The following is a 22,054-nucleotide window of genomic DNA, read 5'->3' as shown; positions in this document are numbered from 1 at the left end:
AAATTATACCTTGATATCTGTGATCTGATGTCTTATTCCAGAGAAATCCATGTTTTTCTTATATATAAATGAGCTGTTACAGGTTATGGGCCAGACACTGATCTTCATGAGATTCTGCCTCCAGAGATTAGTTTACATGAAAGGGGCAGTTACCAGTGTGATTTGTAATGACTGCTCTTTGCTCTCCAGATCTCACAATCTGTGTATAAATAACAGTAAGGCCTGCATCTTCCTCCATAAAGAAATACTTTTTGCACCATTTATACAATATAAATAGCCTATAAAATCTGAAACTGCTGTGTGTGCTTAAATAGGATAGATTAAGGTAATGTGGACTTTAAAAAAGACTATGTTTAGATTGCAAAGCTCAAAATGTGTTCAATAGACTTCAAGGGGAATTCATAGTGTTATATACTGCAATTAGAGATTTTTTTACTTACGTGATTTATGATGAATAAGCAAATCAATTTTTGGGGGAAAATTCAGAAATGTCAGCAAATTAAAATTTCAAACGTTCCGCTCATCTCTAATTCTCAATCCAAACAGCCAGTCTGGATGTTAATGTTGAGTACTTCATAAAAAGTTTTATTGTTGCCTAGTATTTTGTTTACGTTAAAGAGAATCTGTCACTAGGCTTATGCTGTCTATATAAGGCCACCATAAATAGATCCTGATTCCATTTCATACTGGATGTCCTGCTGAACATGTCATAAAATTACCATTTTGTCATAAAATCACCATTTTCATAAAATCCCCATCACCAGTTCTCGGCTCTGTGGGAGCCAAGAACTGGAGTGCTCTCAATAATTTTTGCACGCTTCAGAGTCCCAAAGTTAATCTGTCATCAGGTGTTTGCTATGTAACTGACAGCAGCATGATGTAGGAGCTCAGATTCTGATTCCAACAATATATCACTTAGTTTACTGGGTGCAACAGTTGTGACAAAATCACAGTTTTCTCTGCTGAAGAGTTAGCAGACAGCTACTAATCAGTGGTGGGGGCGTGGTTGGACCAGCAAGCATGAGGCAGCTAGTCAGATAGTCAGATTAGCCCAGTAAGTGACACATCTCTGGAATCAGAATTTATGTCCTTACACCATGCTGCCCTCAGAACATATTCCCTTTAAATATTCATGAGTTGCCCTTGTCCTGGAGATAGCGAAAAAAGAGCCAAATGCTCATGAATATCAGGATTCAGTATTCATCTCCCAATGCATTTGTAGAGAAGCTGAACTTCAGCACCTCGGAGCAGCCACTACACAGTGTCATGGAGCTGTGCTGTTCCACTCCATTTACAGTTTACATCTTGCCACTGCCGGACTGATACCAGCTGATAGGGAAGCCAGAGTGGGTGCCGAATGTTAGTCGCCCAACAATCTAATATTGAGGACCCATGTAAGGTTGGGTAATCAATTTCATAGTAGTGGAAAGCCCCTTTAAGAAAATTAGCCACAAAATAATGTGCTTGTGTAACATTTAAATATTTTGAGGTGTGACCACAAGAAATCAGAAACAAAGACATATAAACTACATTCATATGCATGTCAGTACTTTACATACAAAGACAAGGAATCATTTTGCATATAACTTCTGAGAACAAATATATAAATACAGGCATTGTTATCTTTGCATGTTTTTAGGACAAATTTTCACATTCCATATAGACTTCTAGGCAAACAAACACATTTTCTGTACAGGTGACAACTCTACGACATCCTATCAAAAATAGATTGGCGGAAATTTACAATTTTTATTAGCTTTATTTTCTAAAATGTATTTAATATTCTAAATTTATTAGACTTCTACAAGCAATGCAATATATTGTGTTCTTGATTTCCTCGGCATTGTATATTGGCTGGGGCATTGTATACAATAAAACAAACACATACAAAATGTTTTCCAATGTAACAGACTTGTTTTTAGGAGAATCACACTCATTATTCTATTCTTTAGAGTTTTTTTGTTCATCTTGATAACTTTCTGATTGAAGATGGTGTAGTTGGCATAACGTCAGCCACATAGAACATGCTATGATATTGCTATGGCTTTTATCAGATGGCAAATCCAGTTTTGTGATAAAAATCAGCACTTCTACATTTGTATTTAGTCATTAGCTATCAATGTCATATACTTTGGTGTACTTAATAGAAGGCCCCAAAGTAGGTAAAATCATGCAGTGAAAGCGAGATATACTGTAGACTCTAATCCTACAAAAACTAGACCTGAAATTACCTTCTTAGACTAAAAGCCTCTTAAAGAGACCCTGTCATCAGTAATATGCATGTTAAATTAAAGATATATCCATAATGGTGCTGTCATACTGATTTACTAGATATCTTCAGCGAAGAAATCCATAGCCTGGTTTTTGTTTAATTATCATTAGAAGCTTTGGTTTTCTAAGCTTTCAGTGCATTAGGGCGGGACTGGGTCTTCGGCTCCGCCCCAACCCCTCTGCTGCCTCTGGTATCTGTATCTTCTTCCTGTTTTAAATTTTGCGCCGCTCTAGCCATGGGCGGTGCTTGGGTTGATTCATCTCTTGGCAGTCTTCAGGAAAACTGAGCTGGTGGCAGCCCATACGCAGATTTAGATCTCAATAACATCCATTTTTCTGAAGACCATGGAGAGGTCAATCTGCACATGTGCCTCCACCAGCGTCATTTTAGTGAAGCCTGCTGCTAGATCAATCTGCGAAAGCGTCGCACGCAGCTAGGACGGCTCTGGTGCAAAATTTAAAACAGGAAGAAGATACAGACACCAGAGGCCCTACCCAAAGTTCAGCCCCAATGCACTGGAAGGTTAGAAAATCAAAACTTCTAATGATGATTAAACAACCAGGCTTTACTGAAGGTACCTATTGAATCAGCATAACAGTGCCATTATGGCCATACCTTTATTTCAACTTGCGTAATCCTGATGAATGGTTATAGTTAAGGCTATGTTCCCACAATGAGTATTTGGTGAGTTTTTGTGGTTGAAGATGTTCTGCAGCATTTCTGCTAAATTAGGTTACCTGCGTTTTTATCGCGCTTTTGACTCTGAAGTTTTTGACTCTTTTTGGTATGTCAGATTTTAAATAAAGCTGTTTTTTTATATACTTCCTGGTTGTTGGTTTTGACAAAACTTTATTGATACAATGATGTGAATTGGTCGACAGGGGTAGGGGTACTCGGATACCGGGATGGATGGGTTATTTCTGTGGGGATCACGGTTGGTCGGTTCCCGGTTCCGTGCCCTGGACCGTCAGTAAAGGGATGGGGGTGAGGATGATGGGAGTATTGTGTCCTGACGCCTCTTGTGGTAACTGGTAAAATCGGTTACCAGCGCTGTGTATGGTTGCTGAGGTGATCGGCATACGGCTTGTACGAACGCTATAAGCAGTAATGTCAAAGTAGGCACACACACACATTAAGTCTTTGTTTCAGTACCTGTCTTTTACTGATGTTCGGTAACAGGTACAGTTCAGGAGGGTAACCAGGTTTTCGGTGCAGGTAGAGTTATTCACCTTGGGGATTTGTGAGGCCTCCTCTAATACTGTGTGCATTGTTTGGGATCAGTCCTGCCTTAAGCTGAGCCTGCCACCTTTTACTTTCTTTGGGGTCCTTCTCCACAACTGACAATGAGGACCTTTCCTTGGGGCTACCAATTCTCTTTCTGGGCCCCTGGTCCTATACTTGGTCAAATTTGGCAACTCTTTCCCCTTCTTCTTCAGGGGGAGTAGATCCTCCTGATCTGTCCGGGTTTTCTATGCTATTCCTGAATTAATAGCAATCTCGGACTCCGGTGTCCGGGTGAGCTAAAGGGATAATAGTTTTATCTCTTTCTTTCTCCTTCTAGCCTCCGTCCCTCTCTCTAGGGCGCTTCACAACACAGACCTGTTTCCTAGTTCAGGGCTTAACTGGTCCTCAGCCAACAGCTCTCTGACTCTCCTCCTTCACCCGTCTCTAGACTAACTGCGGCTTTGCTGTCTCCCTGGAAACTGACTCCTCCCCTCAGACCTGGGGTGGAAGGTGTTGTGTGTGCCCAAGTGCACATCTCCCCCTGTACCTATGGATCCTGTGGTAATCCCCCGCAGGGGTGCCACACATGTACGGATTGAATACTTTTTCAATGTGTTTCAGTAACGTTTCCACATGTAATGCAATTCTCTGTGGAAAATTCTCACATACAACATAGCCAACCTGCAACAAAGCAAGGAAAAGACATGTTGTAGATTTGAAAAATTTCACCGCAGGTCAGATAAGCAGCGTAAATAAAAAGTACAACGGGCATGAGGTTTCTATCAATCCAATCCACTTTGATGGAACTGTAAGTGAAAACTCACAGCATAAAAAACTCATTGTGGGAACTTAACCAAGAGCTGCAGTAGAATTTTGACATGTACATGCATATATGTACAGAAATAGGCAAATATATATTAAAGATGACCTGTGATCAATTTTGACTTGTCTGTTTTAGTAAAAATGTGCATCATTCATTTCACTGTTTCTTCTATAATTCTTGACAATAAACTGACAACTGGGTGTTACCATGGCCCCTCCTGAAGGGGTATGTTACTACACACTCTGACACTGTCCAATCAGTGCTGCCAGTTGGGAGTATGTACTAAGTGTCAGGCTTACTTTGCGAAGTGGACCCACTAATCCCCAGATCCGGGTGGGTACATGGACCCCTGACATAGAGGGAAGCTGGCAGTGGGGCATGTGGGGAGTAAGGAAATGGCACACACAGAGCAGCAGGACAGATAAAGTGAAAGTCAGCAGGGATTGAAGCAGGATAAAGAAGCGCTCCCATCAAAAATTTTAACCTCTTAATATATTGCAGTAATCATATTATATTGCACTGTGTACTTACAATTGCTCTTTTGCCCTTCTACTCAGCTAATTCTTCTCTTTTCCATTAGATCTATGAAATCACGTGATTAAAAACTGACTAGCTGAATCCTTCTAAGCTCTATGTAGAAACAGGAAGTCTCTTTTCCCTCTATGAGTCATAAGTCAATGCAAAAGTCCCTGGCAGTAGGGAGGAGGGAGCAGCTGGGTCAGGAGTTTAAAAGGAGAATGATAAATGCAGCGACAAGAGACTTCCTGTTTCTACATAGAGCAGAGAAAAGAGAATTAACTGGATATAAAGGCAAAATGAGCAATTGTAAGTACACAATGCTGTATGATATCATGATTGCAATATATTAAAAGGATAAAAACTTTGATGAGAGGAGTGCTTCTTTAAGTACAGTGTGCACAGAAAGTGGAGTACACCAAACTAAAGTCTTGAAACTCAATCCTAAGACACAAGTGTGTCCCTAATGAGCTGTAAAAGATTTTGGGAGATAAAGTCACTGAGTTAAGACAGGCAACCTGCAAAACCCAACATGAAGAACAACAGAGGGCAGAGGATCGAGTTGAAGGGAGCAGAGACTGCGATAACCAGGATAGGTGTGTAACACTCAGACACCTCAACTAGTAACACGCAATTGTGAATTTATGTTGATATTTCTGGTAAATAATATAGGAACAGCACCACGCAGGGTTCTAAGAAAAAAAGGAAAAACACAGGCATTTACTAGAATAGACATGTCAGAAGAACTGATGGGTTTTCTTCAACAGATTTTGACCTGTATGGTACTGTACTTATGTCTGGAAACATTGATACAGCTTTCTCTGCCCCACAGGGTCCTCCTGGCTTTACGTGAAAGATAAGCATCATTCCATATATTGAACTACTAGAGTCACAGTTGGACTTTGTGGCACTGTACACATTTGGTGACTAGTGTCGCTTTGGCAGCTGGTGACCTGCTTTGTTTCTGTATTGTTGACTTGAGTATTTTCCTCTTCTGAGGTACGATGTTTAGAGGAAGCAGCATTGATTGTGACGTTATCTGGTAGTTTACGTGTAGCCAAACAAATCTTGGTAGATTTTGATGAAAGTTTAGTACTGGAACATTGGGGTGCACTATTACAATGAAGAAGGGCGATGAAGCATCTGTGAAACTGAAGAAAGAAAAGAGAACTGTTATAGATTTATCTTAAATATTCACAGTCAATACATCTAGTATTTGATATTGTTGTACATTTCCATGCATAAAACTGGTCAATCATATAATCACAGGAAAAATTCTACTTTCTAAAACATAAACTGAGAGGGAGTACTCTCGCCAGTGATACGGTTTTATTTGTAACAATAAACAACATACATCTACAGTAAAGAAAAAAAAACATTTTATAGAGTAAAGAAAATCTTATCTAATACTAGAGGTGAGAATTCCAATTCGCTGACTTCATTAAATTTTCCCCCCAAAAAAATCACTATGCAGAAAGCTTGTAATTCCTTGGAAAATACACATGGGGGAGACAAGAGATCATAATAGCTCACACTCTACAGGAGAGAGAGAGGACCCTGCTGAACATAAGAGCTCACACTTTACAGGAGAGAGGATCCTGCTGACCATAAGAGCTCACACTCTACCGGAAAGAGTGAGAGGACCCTGCTGATCATAAGAGCTCACACTCTACATGAGAGAGAAGAGGAACCTCACTGACCATAAGAGCTTACAATTTACAGGAGAGAAAGAGAGGACCTTGCTGACCATAAGAGCTTACACTCAACAGGAGAGAGCGGGTCCTGCTGACCATAAGAGCTTACAGTCTACAGGAGAGAGTGGACCCTGCTGACCATAAGAACTTACACTTTACAGGAGAGAGAGAGGATGCTGCTGACTATAAGAGCTTACCCTCTAAAGGAAACAGAGAGGACGCTGCTGACCCTAAGAGCTAACACTCTACAGAAGAGAGAGGAGGACTTTGCTGACCATAAGAGCTTACATACTACAGAAGAGAGATACACTTAAACTTTGGAGATAGTAAACAACTCTACTAACTGTGCTCCACTGAGAACCACTGATCTGTGATGTCCCAGGTACCGACCACCACTGTACAGGGTATGAAATCCGCTAGATATCATAGCTGCAGGCCATTATGCCAGTACTGCATGGCAATGCAAAATAATATTAGCCTGCTCTCTATTGCTTCAGCAGTGTGGGAAATGGTACGGGACATGTTTTTTTTAGAACAACAAATCAAATCTCCAAATGTTTGAATTTGCATGAAACCACGAATTTCAAGAAATCCGGCTCAAGCTCAATCCTCCATGGACCGATCCATTCATCTCTAATTCCCCCTTATAAAATTGGCTAATTTAGCAACATGCATTATTCAAAGGAAAAGCTTTTGGCCTGAAATAAAGCCTAATTGTTATCTATCGGTTTTACTTAAATTCCACAGCAAATTTTTGTGTCCTTCTCAGATATTTATTTATTGTGCTTACCTATATACACCAGCACTTTACAGACATTACAAATAGAGCTCACAATCTACATTCCCTATCAGTATGCCATTGGACTGTGAGTAGGAAGCTCGCACAAGCACAAGGAGCATATACAAACTACATGGAGTTGTCCTTGGTCAGATCCCTGTACTGTAAAGCAACAGTGCTAATAATCACTATTACTACTATTAATAGATTTACCTAAACACTTCTAAGTATAGTATATATCCAAATGTGGAAATGAACTTGGACACATATGTTTTGTGAAAAAGTTAAGGAAGTTCTCTATGAAAAGTTTATGTTTAGAAAGATCTTAGCGCCTACAATTGTGAATGGAATGGTTTTACAAGCTGCTTTTATCGGTCTTTTTCTAAGCTCCTGTCAGCTGATTTATGATAGCACCAAAGTTCTGCTGAACTTTAATGTGGTCTGTGGTCATAAATCAGCATAGAATGGTTCACACAAAGACAGGTAAATCATGACTTACAAACACTCTCAGAAGTGGTTCATTAATTGATCTTAGTTGACTCATTCTGCAGCTGGCAATGAACTTAAAAAAAAAAAGCATGTAAAAGCCCGGCAGTGCAAAGTTTTTTCTAATAAAATCAAAGAGAATTTTTTTTTTACCCCAAAACGCATCCATTTAAAGTGCACATGCCACAAGAAATCTCTGTTGTTCATAGTAGATGATAATTTCTGCTAGCCCTGCTATGTGTAGCACAAGCGATCGGATGATCGCAGCTTCAATTCTCCTATTGAAGCCAGTAAAAAGTTTAAAAAAATGTTTTAAAAAATGTAAAAAAAATAATAAAAAGAATTTCAAATCACCCATCTTTTGTCACATTCAAAATAAATCAATAAAGTAAATAAAAAATACACGTGATTGGTATAGAAAAAACAACAGCTTGGTGCGCAAAAAATAAGCCCTCACACAAGCCCCAGATCCCGAAAAACAGAGATGCTACAGGTCTCGGAAAATGGCGCCATTTTTTTTTTACAAACTTTGGAATTTTGTTTTCACCACTTAAATAATCGACATGTATAGGTAATATTTTATTTGCGAATTGAGTAATGCCCTGGAGAATCATAATGGCAGGTCAATTTTAGCATTTAGTGAACATGGTAAAAAAAAAAAAAAAAAAAAGTAATTGTGGAACTGCACTTTTTTTTTGAAATTTCACCACACTTTAAATTTTTTTCCTGTGTTCCAGTACACTATATGGTAAAACCAATGGTACCGTTCAAAAGTACAACTTGTCCCGCAAAAAACAAGCTCTCACACGCCCATATTGAATGAAAAATAAAAGAGTTATGGCTCCAGGAAGCAGGGAAGCAAAAAATTAAAACGCAAAAACAGAAAATGCCAAGTTTGTGAAGGGGTTAAACACGTATGTAAAAAAATGGTACTGGTGTCTTTAGTGTTTTGCATCAGTGTGTCATCAGTGTCCGTTTTTACCATCAGTGTACGGTCTGTGTGTTCGTTTTTATCATCAGTGTGTCATCAGTGTTTTTCATGGATGGATTAACTCTCCTATACTTTTTAATACTTACTTCATATGTTAAATACTTACTGCACATGGATTGTACACTGATGCCATCCATATGCTGTACGCATTAGACTTGCATTGTCCCTTTTCATCCGTGATATAAGAAAAAAAACGGACTTGTATCCATGAGTTTTATACGGACACACAGTGCGTGAAAAGACATTGACATGTGAATAGCACCATAGACTATAATAGGTAAGTTCAAAATATCGGATACAAGACGTACGTGTAGCATGGATGTGTGAATGAGGCCTCAGGCTGCTCTGCATTATTACCCCATGAGCAACACCCACTTGTTACAGACCATAAAAATAAGCACAAAATAAAAAGGTCCGTATCTATGGGACTGTATTATAAATTTAAAAACAAAGCAAAAATAATCTGAAATAATGGCCACTTTTGACCTGGTGACATATCCTCTTTAAGTAAAAAAATATCATTGAAGGGGTCCATTTCCGTTAAGCGTAATTTTACAAAATACAAAAACAGTGGAAAATCTGTTTACATAATTAAAGAATGAATTTCTCATTTATCCAAACAATGGTCTGATGGAAACAGCAACTCATCCTGGCTTTAGAGAAGTGATCAAGTCTTGTATTTATTTTGTTCTATATAACACAACATATCAGACTACAGGCTCTGTTACTCCTACCTATTGACCTGATTTATGTTGACTTTGCATCATCTACAGAAGATCCTCTACTGAGTAATGACAATAGAAACAGAAAAAAAAACAATTATCACCATCACTTTATCACAGAGTCAAGAGAAGGTATTCAGAAATAGCCATTAATTTCAAAGACTAGTCTGTGTCCATCACCTTAAGTGTCCATTGCTTAAGTGTGAGAAATATGAACTAATCCTGAATAATATGATGCATGCAGACTGTACCTTCCCTGCCACCACCGCACTCTAATCACCATCTCTGTTTATCTATTCCTCTTACAGGTACGTGACTCAGCTTTCCCATCGTGACTTCCATGCAGACTTCTCTATACCTCTCTCCTCCTATTTACTAATGGTATGTGACTCAGCTTTCCCATCCTGACTTCCATGCAGACTTCTCTAAACCTCTCTGCTCCTATTTACTAATGGTACGTTCTTCAATTTACACCAGCTACCCCCCACTTTCATTTATGACCTTGTTTACTTAGCCTTTGGCTATCCAGCATCTAGTAAAGCCTTAACCAGCTGATCAAGATGAGCACAGACCACTCCCCTCTGGTTCACAGCTGAATGCATTCTGTTACAAATATATTGTGGGCCAGGAGTCTGTTAGACTTTAGTCTGTGTCCATCACCTTAAGTGTCCATTGCTTAAGTGTGAGAAATATGAATTAATCCTGAATAATATGATGCAAGCAGACTGTACCTTTCCTGCCACCACCGCACTCTAATCAGCATCTCTGTTTATCAATTCCTCTTACAGGTATGTGACTCAGCTTTCCAGCTTTCCCATCGTGACATTCATGCAGACTTCTCTATACCTATCTGCTCCTATTTACTAATGGTACGTTCTTCAAGTTACACCAGCTACCCCCCACTTTCATTTATGACCTTGCTTACTTAACCTTTGACTATCCAGCATCTGGTTCAGCCTTAATCAGCTGATCAAGATGAGCACAGACCACTTCCCTCTGGTTCACAGCTGAATGCATTCTGTTAGAAATATATTGTGGGCCAGGAATCTGTTAGACTTTAGTCTGTGTCCATCACCTTAAGTGTCCATTGCTTAAGTGTGAGAAATATGAATTAATCCTGAATAATATGATGCATGCAGACTGTACCTTCCCTGCCACCACCGCACTCTAATCAGCATCTCTATTTATCAATTCCTCTTAGAGGTACGTGACTCAGCTTTCCCATCGTGACTTCCATGCAGACTTCTCTATACCTCTCTCCTCCTATTTACTAATGGTATGTGACTCAGCTTTCCCATCCTGACTTCCATGCAGACTTCTCTAAACCTCTCTGCTCCTATTTACTAATGGTACGTTCTTCAATTTACACCAGCTACCCCCCACTTTCATTTATGACCTTGTTTACTTAGCCTTTGGCTATCCAGCATCTAGTAAAGCCTTAACCAGCTGATCAAGATGAGCACAGACCACTCCCCTCTGGTTCACAGCTGAATGCATTCTGTTACAAATATATTGTGGGCCAGGAGTCTGTTAGACTTTAGTCTGTGTCCATCACCTTAAGTGTCCATTGCTTAAGTGTGAGAAATATGAATTAATCCTGAATAATATGATGCATGCAGACTGTACCTTTCCTGCCACCACCGCACTCTAATCAGCATCTCTGTTTATCAATTCCTCTTACAGGTATGTGACTCAGCTTTCCAGCTTTCCCATCGTGACATCCATGCAGACTTCTCTATACCTATCTGCTCCTATTTACTAATGGTACGTTCTTCAAGTTACACCAGCTACCCCCCACTTTCATTTATGACCTTGCTTACTTAACCTTTGACTATCCAGCATCTGGTTCAGCCTTAATCAGCTGATCAAGATGAGCACAGACCACTTCCCTCTGGTTCACAGCTGAATGCATTCTGTTAGAAATATATTGTGGGCCAGGAATCTGTTAGACTTTAGTCTGTGTCCATCACCTTAAGTGTCCATTGCTTAAGTGTGAGAAATATGAATTAATCCTGAATAATATGATGCATGCAGACTGTACCTTCCCTGCCACCACCGCACTCTAATCAGCATCTCTATTTATCAATTCCTCTTAGAGGTACGTGACTCAGCTTTCCCATCCTGACTTCCATGCAGACTTCTCTATACCTCTCTGCTCTTATTTACTAATGGTATGTGACTCAGCTTTCCCATCCTGACTTTCATGCAGACTTCTCTATACCTCTCTGCTCCTATTTACTAATGGTACAGTCTTCAAGTTACACCAGCTACCCCCACTTTCATTTATGACCTTGTTTACTTAGCCTTTGACTATCCAGCATCTGGTTCAGCCTTAATCAGCTGATCAAGATAAGCACAGACCACTCCCCTCTGGTTCACAGCTGAATGCATTCTGTTACAAATATATTGTGGGCCAGGAGTCTGTTAGACTTTAGTCTGTGTCTATCACCTTAAGTGTCCATTGTTTAAGTGTGAGAAATATGAAATAATCCTGAATAATATGATGCATGCAGACTGTACCTTCCCTGCCACCACCACACTCTAATCAGCATCTCTGTTTATCTATTCCTCTTACAGGTACGTGACTCAGCTTTCCCATTGTGACTTCCATGCAGACTTCTCTATACCTCTCTGCTCCTATTTACTAATGGTACGTGACTTAGCTTTCCCATCGTGACTTCCATGCAGACTTCTCTATACCACTCTGCTCCTATTTACTAATGGTACGCGACTCAGCTTTCCCATCCTGACTTCCATGCAGACTTCTCTATACTTCTCTGCTCCTATTTACTAATGGTGCGTTCTTCAAGTTACACCAGCTACCCCCCACTTTCATTTATGACCTTGTTTACTTAGCCTTTGACTATCCAGCATCTGGTTCAGCCTTAATCAGTTGATCAAGATGAGCACAGACCACTCTCCTCTGGTTCACAGCTGAATGCATTCTGTTACAAATATATTGTGGGCCAGGTGTCTGTTAGACTTTAGTCTGTGTCCATCACCTTAAGTGTCCATTGCTTAAGTGTGAGAAAAATGAATTAATCCTGAATAATATGATGCATGCAGACTTTACCTTCCCTGCCACCACCACACTCTAATCAGCATCTCTGTTTATCAATTCCTCTTACAGGTGCGTGACTCAGCTTTCCAGCTTTCCCATCCTGACTTCCATGCAGATTCCTCTATACCTCTCTGCTCCTATTTACTAATGGTATGTGACTTAGCTTTCCCATCGTCACTTCCATGCAGACTTCTCTATACCTCTCTGCAACTATGTACTAATGGTACGTGACTCAGCTTTCCCATCCTGACTTCCATGCAGACTTCTCTATACCTCTCTGCTCATATTTACTAATGATATGAGACTCAGCTTTCCCATCCTGACTTCCATACAGACTTCTCTATAAATCTCTGCTCCTATTTACTAATGGTACGCTCTTCAAGTTACACCAGCTACCCCTCACTTTCATTTATGACCTTGTTTACATAGCCTTTGACTATCCAGCATCTGGTTCAGCCTTAATCAGCTGATCAAGATGAGCAGAGACCTCTTCCCTCTGCTTCACAGATGAATGCATTCTGTTACAAATATATTTTGGGCTAGGAGTCTGTTATACTTTAGTCTGTGTCCATGACCTTAAGTGTCCATTGCTTAAGTGTGAGAAATATGAATTAATCCTGAATAATATGATGCATGCAGACTGTACCTTCCCTGCCACCACCGCACTCTAATCAGCATCTCTGTTTATCAATTCCTCTTACAGTTACGTGACTCAACTTTCCCATCCTGACTTCCATGCAGACTTCTCTATACCTCTCTGCTCCTATTTACCAATGGTACATGACTCAGCTTTCCCATCCTGACTTCCATGCAGACTTCTCTATACCCCTCTGCTTCGATTTACTAATGGTACATTCTTCAAGTTACACCAGCTACCCCCCACTTTCATTTATGACCTTGTTTCCTTAGCCTTTGACTATCCAGCATCTGGTTCAGCCTTAATCAGCTGATCAAGATGAGCACAGACCACTCCCCTCTGGTTCACAGCTGAATGCACTCTGTTACAAATATATTGCGGGCCAGGAGTCTGTTAGACTTTAGTCTGTGTCCATCACATTAAGTGTCCATTGCTTAAGTGTGATAAATATAAATTAATCCTGAATAATATGATGCAGGCAGACTGCACCTTCCCTGCCACCACTGCACTCTAATCAGCATCTCTGTTTATCAATTCCTCTTACAGGTACGTGATTCAGCTTTCCAGCTTTCCCATCCTGACTTCCATGCAGACTTCTCTTTACCTCTCTGCTCCTATTTACTAATGGTACATGACTCAGCTTTCCCATCCTGACTAGTGTTGAGCCACCCCCGTAGTGTTCGAGTTCGGTTTGGTTCGTCGAACACCCTTGTGTTTGCTGAACTGTTCGTCGAACTGTTCGTCGAACACCTTCGAACACCGTTAAAACCAATGGCAGGCAAACAAAAACACATAGAAACACATAGAAAAGACCTTCAAAGGTGTCCAAAAGCTGACAAACTGCTCAGAAGACATAACTAACACATGGAAAAGTGACAAGTACATATAGTCATGCGAAAAGAAAAGAGGTGGAGGAGTAAAAGGAGGGGGAGACACAGATATAGGCATGTCATGCCCTTCTAAAATCCAAAAAGTGAGAAGCTGACATGGCCAGTCCGTTCCTGCCTGGGCCAAACAATACATGAAGACTGACTTCAAAACTGTTTTGTTCACGGATGAGTGCCGTGCAACGCTCGATGGTCCAGATGGATGGAGTGGAGGATGGCTGGTTGATGGACACCCCACACAAACACGGCTACAGCACCAACAAGGAGGAGGTTGAGTAATGTTTTGGGCTGCAATCATGGGGAGAGAGATTGTCGGCCCCTTTAGGATCCCTGAAGGGGTAAAGATGAACTCCATAATGTATGTGGAGTTTCTCAAATAGCACTTCCTGACATGGTTCAAGAAGAAGAACCGTGTATTCCACAGCAACATCATTTTCATGCATGATAATGCACCGTCTCATGCTGCACATAACACATCTGCATCTCTGGCTGATATGGGCATAAAAGGGACAAACTTATGGTGTGACCCCCATGCTCCCCTGACCTCTACCCCATTCAGAACCTCTGGAACATCATCAAAAGAAGTGTCTATGATGGCGGGAGGCAGTTCACATCTAAGCAACAGCTCTGGGAGGGTATTCTGTCCTCATGCAAAACAATTGAAGCAGAAACCATCCAAAACCTGACAAATTTAATCGATGAGAGAGTTCAGAAGCTCCTTTCGAACAAGGGGTCCTATGTGCAAATGTAACATAACCTAGAATAAAGTTTTGAGTTGAAAACTGTTTGATTTCAGTTTCTAATAACCTGCTAATGCTTATAATTTCAAAAATGACCATATTTTTGGTCTTTATTAAAATGAAAAGGTTGATCGAAGAGTGTGGGGGATCTAAGAGTGTGGCAACCCAGTAGTCAGGATTACTTCGAATTCTGACAATCTGACGGTCATGTTGCAGGTAGTGCAGCAAGAAGGCACTTATGTGTCTTGCGCATCTCGGAGCCCCAAAATTATTTTCCAGGCTAGATGCAGCTAAAAATTATTATTAATTTTAAATCTGGTGGAGCTTAGTATAGATGGCCTAATAGAATCAGTACTGCACACTGCTACAAAGCCCAAATTATTTTCCAGCCAAGATACAGATAAACATGATTAGTAATTTTAAATCTGGTGGAGCTTAGTATAGATGGCCTAATAGAATCAGTACTGCACACTGCTACAAAGCCCAAATTATTTTCCAGCCAAGATACAGATAAACATGATTAGTAATTTTAAATCTGGTGGAGCTTAGTATAGATGGCCTAATAGAATCAGTACTGCACACTGCTACAAAGCCCAAATTATTTTCCAGCCAAGATACAGATAAACATGATTAGTAATTTTAAATCTGGTGGAGCTTAGTATAGATGGCCTAATAGAATCAGTACTGCACAATGCTACAAAGCCCAAATTATTTTCCAGCCCAGATACAGATAAACATGATTAGTAATTTGAAAGCTTAAAACGGTTGGTGAGGTGATTTTAACCAATCATCAAGCTTTTACTCTCCCCAGGATGACACAGGGGTAGAAAAGTCGTTTTGGATCCATGATTTGTTCATCTTTATGAACGTGAGTCTGTCTACATTATCAGTGGAGAGCCGCGTGCGCTTATCTGTCAGCACACCACCAGCAGCGCTGAACACAAGTTCAGACAGAACGCTGGCTGCAGGGCATGACAAGATCTCCAAGGCGTAAGTGGCGAGCTCCGGCCATTTATCCAGATTGGAAGCCCAAAAAGAGCAAGGGTCCAGTGACACAGTCATGGCTTCAATGTTTACTTGGAGATACTCTAGACGTTGACTATGTGTCAGACTTCTTGTCTCCTGTGGCCTTGCAAAGGATGGGCTAAAAAAGTGGTGAAATGATTCCGCAAAATTGATGTTACCAGCAGATACTGTGTTTCTGTTACGGTTTGAGTGCTGAACACTCGACGGTCCCACGGTTGGCAAGTTGGAACTGTGAGATTCACTACGTGCACCACTGGTGTTTTGTGGAAAAGCACATGTAAGATTCTGTAACAGTCTCTGCTGATACTCCTGCATGCGTGCATCCCTTTCTATGGCAGGAATAATTTCTGCAAATTTACTTTTGTACCGGGGAACTAACAGTGTGGCAACCCAGTAGTCAGGATTATTTCTAATTCTCACAATTCGAGGGTCATGTTGCAGGTAGTGCAGCAAGAAGGCACTCATGTGTCTTGCGCATCCAGGAGCACCAAGTCCCTGTTGTGTTGGTGGCGAGGTAACAATCATGCTTCCTTCCTCTGTCCTCTCCCCCCAACCTCGCACAACAGAAATGTGATCAAGGTCTCCCTCATCTGATGAGTCTTTCATCAGTTCGTCCTCCACTTCTTCCTGGGCTCCTGCACCTTCCTCACTAGTTTGGCTGCTACCATGCGCCCTGGTAAAACCATCTCCCCCACCCTCACATGCCTGCCGCCTTGGTGCTGCCGACCGTCTGGACCTTGCAGATGTTAGCCCTTCCGCATACAACTCCTCCTCCTCTACTTCCTCCACCTCCTCTTGTGCCACCACCTGACTCCGAATTCTGTTTAACATGTGCTCCAGCATGTAAATCACCGGAATAGTCATGCTGATAATGGCATCGTCAGCACTAAACATCTTCGTCGCCATTTCAAAACTGTGCAGAAGGGTGCATAGGTCCCTGATGAGATCACTCCTCCAGCGTGATTTGCCCCACCTCTGGATCTCGTTGGCCCAGGCTATACGTCAGAACGTATTGCACCAGGGCTTGTCAGTGCTGCCACAGTCGCTGCAACATGTGCAGAGTTGAATTCCACCGGGTAGGCACATCGCATTTTAGCCGGTGAAGTGGCAGGCCCAACGACTTCTGTAGAGATGTAAGTCGCCGAGCAGCGGAATGCGAACGGCGGAAGTGAGCACACAGCGACCGTGCCCTCTGCAGAAGGCCATCTAGTCCTGGATAGTGGGCTAAAAATTGCTGGACAACCAGGTTCAACACTTGAGCCATACAAGGCACGTGTGTGACATTGACCCGGCGAAGGGCCGCACCCAGGTTTGCAGCATTGTCTCACACGGCCTTCCCTGGTTTCAGGTCCAGTGGAGACGACCATTCATGAAATTGGTTCTCCAGAGCTGGCCACAACTCCTCAGCTGTCTGACTCACATTTCCCAGACATTTCAAAGTAAAAACCTCCTGATGACGTTGAGCCCTACTGCCAGCATAGTAAGGAGGTGTGCAGGATCCCTTCTGCACAGTTAGAAAGCTTGTGGCATGACCAGACAGGCTTTGGGTGCAGGTGGAGGACCGAGAGGAGGTTGAGGAGGCAGAAGCAGTGGAGGAACTTTGAGATAAAGAGGATTGACGCACAACTCGTGGGGACGGCAAGACTTGGACAGCAGCCCCTTGTCCTGCTGTCACCATAGTTACCCAGTGCCCAGTCAGCGACATGTAACGCCCCTGTCCATGCCTACTCGTCCAAGTGTCTGTGGTGAAATGCACCCTGTCACACACAGAGTTTCTCAAAGAAGCGGTGATGTTGTGTGCGACATGCTGGTGGAGCGCAGGCACACCTTTCTTTGAGAAGTAGTGCCGACTGGGCATCTGGTACTGGGGCACTGCGACGGACATAAGGTCTCGAAAATCCTCTGTGTCCACCAGGCGGAAAGGCAGCATTTCTGTAGCCAAGAGCTTGCAGATGGTGAAATTCAACCTCTTAGCTTTCTCATGGCTAGGAGGAAATTGTCTTTTACTTGTCCACATCTGAGGGACCGAGGGCTGGCTGTTGTGCTTAGACGGGGTTGAGTAGGGTGTCCCCGGCAAACTGCCGGTCTGTGAGGAAGATGCAGGCGGACATGTTAGGTTGCCTTGATCCAAAGGTGGTGCTATCGATGTCGGACAGCGCTCAACACCAGCTGGTGTTACCACCTCCAAAGAAAATGATGACCTGCCAATCACGCTGGCTGTTGCGGGTAAAGAGGTGGCAGGTCTGCGTCCCAAAGCAGGTGTGACTGCTGTCCCCCCAGTCACAGAGGATGAAGAGGCCGCAGATGCACAAGATGGGGCAGAGGGCGGTTGGCCCGGCCGGCTAGGCCGCATTGTAGCACAGTGAGCTTCCCACTGCAACTTATGCTTCATGTCCATGTGCCGGTTCATGCATGAAGTACTCATACTATGTATTTTTTGGCCTCTACTTAGCTTTTGTTGACAAATGTTACAGATAACACGAGTTGGGTCATCTTTATCGATCTGAAAAAATGTTCAGGCTATGCAAGGCTTAGCACCCATGCGACCTGAAGAGCCACCACGACTTGTGGTCAGAGGCAGAGTTGTGTTTGAGGATGCAGTTGTTGACGTGCTTCCAGTACTACGTCTCTGTCCAGGAAGGCGCAACCTGACCTCGTCGTCACTGGCATCCTCCTCCACCTCCCCTGCTGACCTCATCTCTTGGCTGACTGTGGGTTGACAGTAAGTGGGATCTCCAACCTCATCATCATCACCCTGTGTGTTATCACACCCGTCGTCCTCAGAGCCAACCTGTTCCTGCCCTGACAAAAAACTAAAGTTGTCGCTCCAATCAGGTATTTGAGTCTCATCATCGTCTTCCTCATTGTCTCCACCAACAGGAGTTACAGTTTGGGAATGAGGGTCTACATTATGTTCAGAACCTTCTGCGTCTGGTCCTGGATCCGACTCATAAAGATTCTGGGCATCAGTGCAGATCATCTTCTCGTCTGGATTCACAGAAGAGCTGGAGCCGACCTCTGATTCCCAGGCTATAGTATGAGTAAACAGCTCTGCAGACTCAACCATCTGTTCTACCTCATACTCAGACGAGCAGCTGGAGATTTGGGAGCTGTGAGGAAGCAAGTGCGATTGGGGTGACACCTCTGAGGACTGGAGTATTTGTGATGTTGAAGTTGATGTGGAGGAGAGCCCACTTAAAGGAGCACTTGATATGCATTGAAGCACCTGCTGTTTTTGTGCCTCATCTGGAATTTGTAGCGATTGGCGTGGCCGTAAGAAAGGGATCTTATCACATTGTCCGCTAAAAGAAGTAGACATTTTAGTTTGGCTGAAATATGGTCTTTCTTCTGAAGATGTTACTGTTGCTTTAACACCTACCCCACGGACAAACCTTTTTTCCCCTTCCCAACACGCCTATTCCCCTTTCCACCAGCAGCAGGCCTTTTTCCACTCATTTTGGTGGTTAACTAATTCACAACTCTGGAGTTGTTTGCACAAAAAAACAATGGATGGGAACTGATCAGAGCTGAGTGGCTAAACTGTGGTATTAGGCCAAAACTATCGTCTGGGTTAGATGCAGATAAAAATTATATTCAATTTGCAACCTGATGGAGGTCAGTATAGATGGACTAATAGAACAAGTCCCACACACTGCTAGAAGCCCAAATATTTTTCAGAGCTAGATGCAGAAAAAAATTATATTCAATTTGCAACCTGATGGAGGTCAGTATAGATGGACTAATAGACCAAGTCCCACACACTGCTAGAAGGCCAAATATTTTTTCAGAGCTAGATGCAGATAAAAATTATTTTTAATTTGCAACCTGATGGAGGTCAGTATTGATGGCCTAATAGAACAAGTCCCACACACTGCTAGAAGGGCAAATATTTTTTCAGAGCTAGATGCAGATAAAAATTATTTTTAATTTGCAACCTGATGGAGGTCAGTATAGATGGACTAATAGAACAAGTCCCACACACTGCTAGAAGCCCAAATATTTTTTCAGAGCTAGATGCAGAAAAAAATTATATTCAATTTGCAACCTGATGGAGGTCAGTATAGATGGACTAATAGACCAAGTCCCACACACTGCTAGAAGCCCAAATATTTTTTCAGAGCTAGATGCAGATAAAAATTATTTTTAATTTGCAACCTGATGGAGGTCAGTATAGATGGACTAATAGAACAAGTCCCACACACTGCTAGAAGCCCAAATATTTTTTCAGAGCTAGATGCAGAAAAAAATTATATTCAATTTGCAACCTGATGGAGGTCAGTATAGATGGACTAATAGACCAAGTCCCACACACTGCTAGAAGCCCAAATATTTTTTCAGAGCTAGATGTAGATAAAAATTATTTTTAATTTGCAACCTGATGGAGGTCAGTATAGATGGACTAATAGAACAAGTCCCACACACTGCTAGAAGGCCAAATATTTTTTCAGAGCTAGATGCAGATAAAAATTATTTTTAATTTGCAACCTGACGGAGGTCAGTATAGATGGACTAATAGAACAAGTCCCACACACTGCTAGAAGGCCAAATATTTTTTCAGAGCTAGATGCAGATAAAAATTATTTTTAATTTGCAACCTGATGGAGGTCAGTATAGATGAACCGATAGAACAAGTCCCACACACTGCTAGAAGGGCAAATATTTTTTCAGAGCTAGATGCAGACAAAAAATTATTTTTAATTTGCAACCTGATGGAGGTCAGTATAGATAGACTAATAGAACAAGTCCCACACACTGCTAGAAGCCCAAATATTTTTTCAGAGCTAGATGCAGATAAAAATTATATTCAATTTGCAACCTGATGGAGGTCAGTATAGATGGACTAATAGACCAAGTCCCACACACTGCTAGAAGCCCAAATATTTTTTCAGAGCTAGATGCAGATAAAAATTATTTTTAATTTGCAACCTGATGGAGGTCAGTATAGATGGACTAATAGACCAAGTCCCACACACTGCTAGAAGGGCAAATATTTTTTCAGAGCTAGATGCAGATAAAAATTATTTTTAATTTGCAACCTGATGGAGGTCAGTATAGATGGACTAATAGAACAAGTCCCACACACTGCTAGAAGGCCAAATATTTTTTCAGAGCTAGATGCAGAAAAAAATTATATTCAATTTGCAACCTGATGGAGGTCAGTATAGATGGACTAATAGAATGATGCTATGCCCAAAAGGTTTTACTTCACTAGGTGCAGTAAAAAAATTGGTATTCTATACACAGGTGGTGTAGCTTGCAACACAGATAGGCTACTCCACTGACTAACACACTCTGCAATAGGCCAAAAAGGATTAGCTTTGCTAGATTTAGCCAAATGCTGTGAAAAAAACTTGCACAGCACTGGCACAGACCTGCCTGGCAAAAACTGATAAGAACTGATGTAACTTAGTCCTGAAAAGGACTGCAATTACAATTAGTCTTTACTCCCAACCTATCTATTTAAGAGCACAGACCTGCCTGATAAAAGTCGTAGGAAATGCTGTAACCTAGTCCTTAAAAGGACTGCAATCACAACTATTCCCTACTCCCAAGCTTTCTGTAGATTTGTGCGAAAATTGGCTTGAAATTAACAAGGTATAGCGCACACAGCAACAGCGGTGCCGTCTAACACGCAGCTGCAGCAGTGAGAAAATGGTGGCGACGGGGAAAATGGCTGGGTCTTATAGGGCAAGGACATGTGACATACACTGCCAATGACACATGCCCTTGCTTGTGTGAAAAAAAGCAGTTCGCTCCGTGTGTGCTCTGCTGATAGGCTGTCAGATTGCACCTCCCCACTGTAAATGCGGGAAAGAGAAAAAAAAAATGGAGATCTTCATTATTCCTGCAGAGATCCATCGCCTGCCCCTCCCCCCGCCCCGCTGTACACTCAAACTGCGTATTAACATTAATTTTCAGCATTACTGAGAAAAAATCCAGTTATGATTTTGGTGCACGAACAGTTATCGAACATAACCTCGAACAGCCGAATTTTTTTCAAATCGTTCGTGTTCGCCGAACGGCTCGAACGCGGCCCAAAACAGCTCGAATTTGAGATTGGCGAACAGTTCGAGTCGAACAACGCTCATCTCTAATCCTGACTTCCATGCAGACTTCTCTATTCCTCTCTGCTCCTATTTACTAATGGTACGTTCTTCAATTTACACCTGCTACCCCTCACTTTCATTTATGACCTT

The 22,054-nt window shown here is 41.9% G+C and overlaps 1 protein-coding gene across 1 annotated transcript in view; it reads right to left on the bottom strand.

Moving 5' to 3' along the window:
• Window positions 1-1,574: 1,574 nt before the first annotated feature.
• LOC141259035 (vertebrate ancient opsin-like) overlaps window positions 1,575-22,054 on the bottom strand; it is a 519,273-nt gene continuing 498,793 nt past the window's right edge. The window contains exon 4 of the mRNA XM_073674447.1: window positions 1,575-5,986. Coding sequence (XP_073530548.1) covers window positions 5,699-5,986 — 288 coding nt within the window. The 3' untranslated portion in view covers window positions 1,575-5,698. The remainder of the gene's footprint in view (window positions 5,987-22,054) is intronic.

Source organism: Phyllobates terribilis, unplaced genomic scaffold, assembly GCF_046119375.1.
Source record: "Phyllobates terribilis strain yellow unplaced genomic scaffold, ASM4611937v1 Scaffold_3__8_contigs__length_932513732, whole genome shotgun sequence".
NCBI classification, from domain to species: Eukaryota; Metazoa; Chordata; class Amphibia; order Anura; family Dendrobatidae; genus Phyllobates; species Phyllobates terribilis.
The sequence above is the reverse complement of the archived record's forward strand: the minus strand, read 5'-3'. Positions and strand labels throughout refer to the sequence as shown.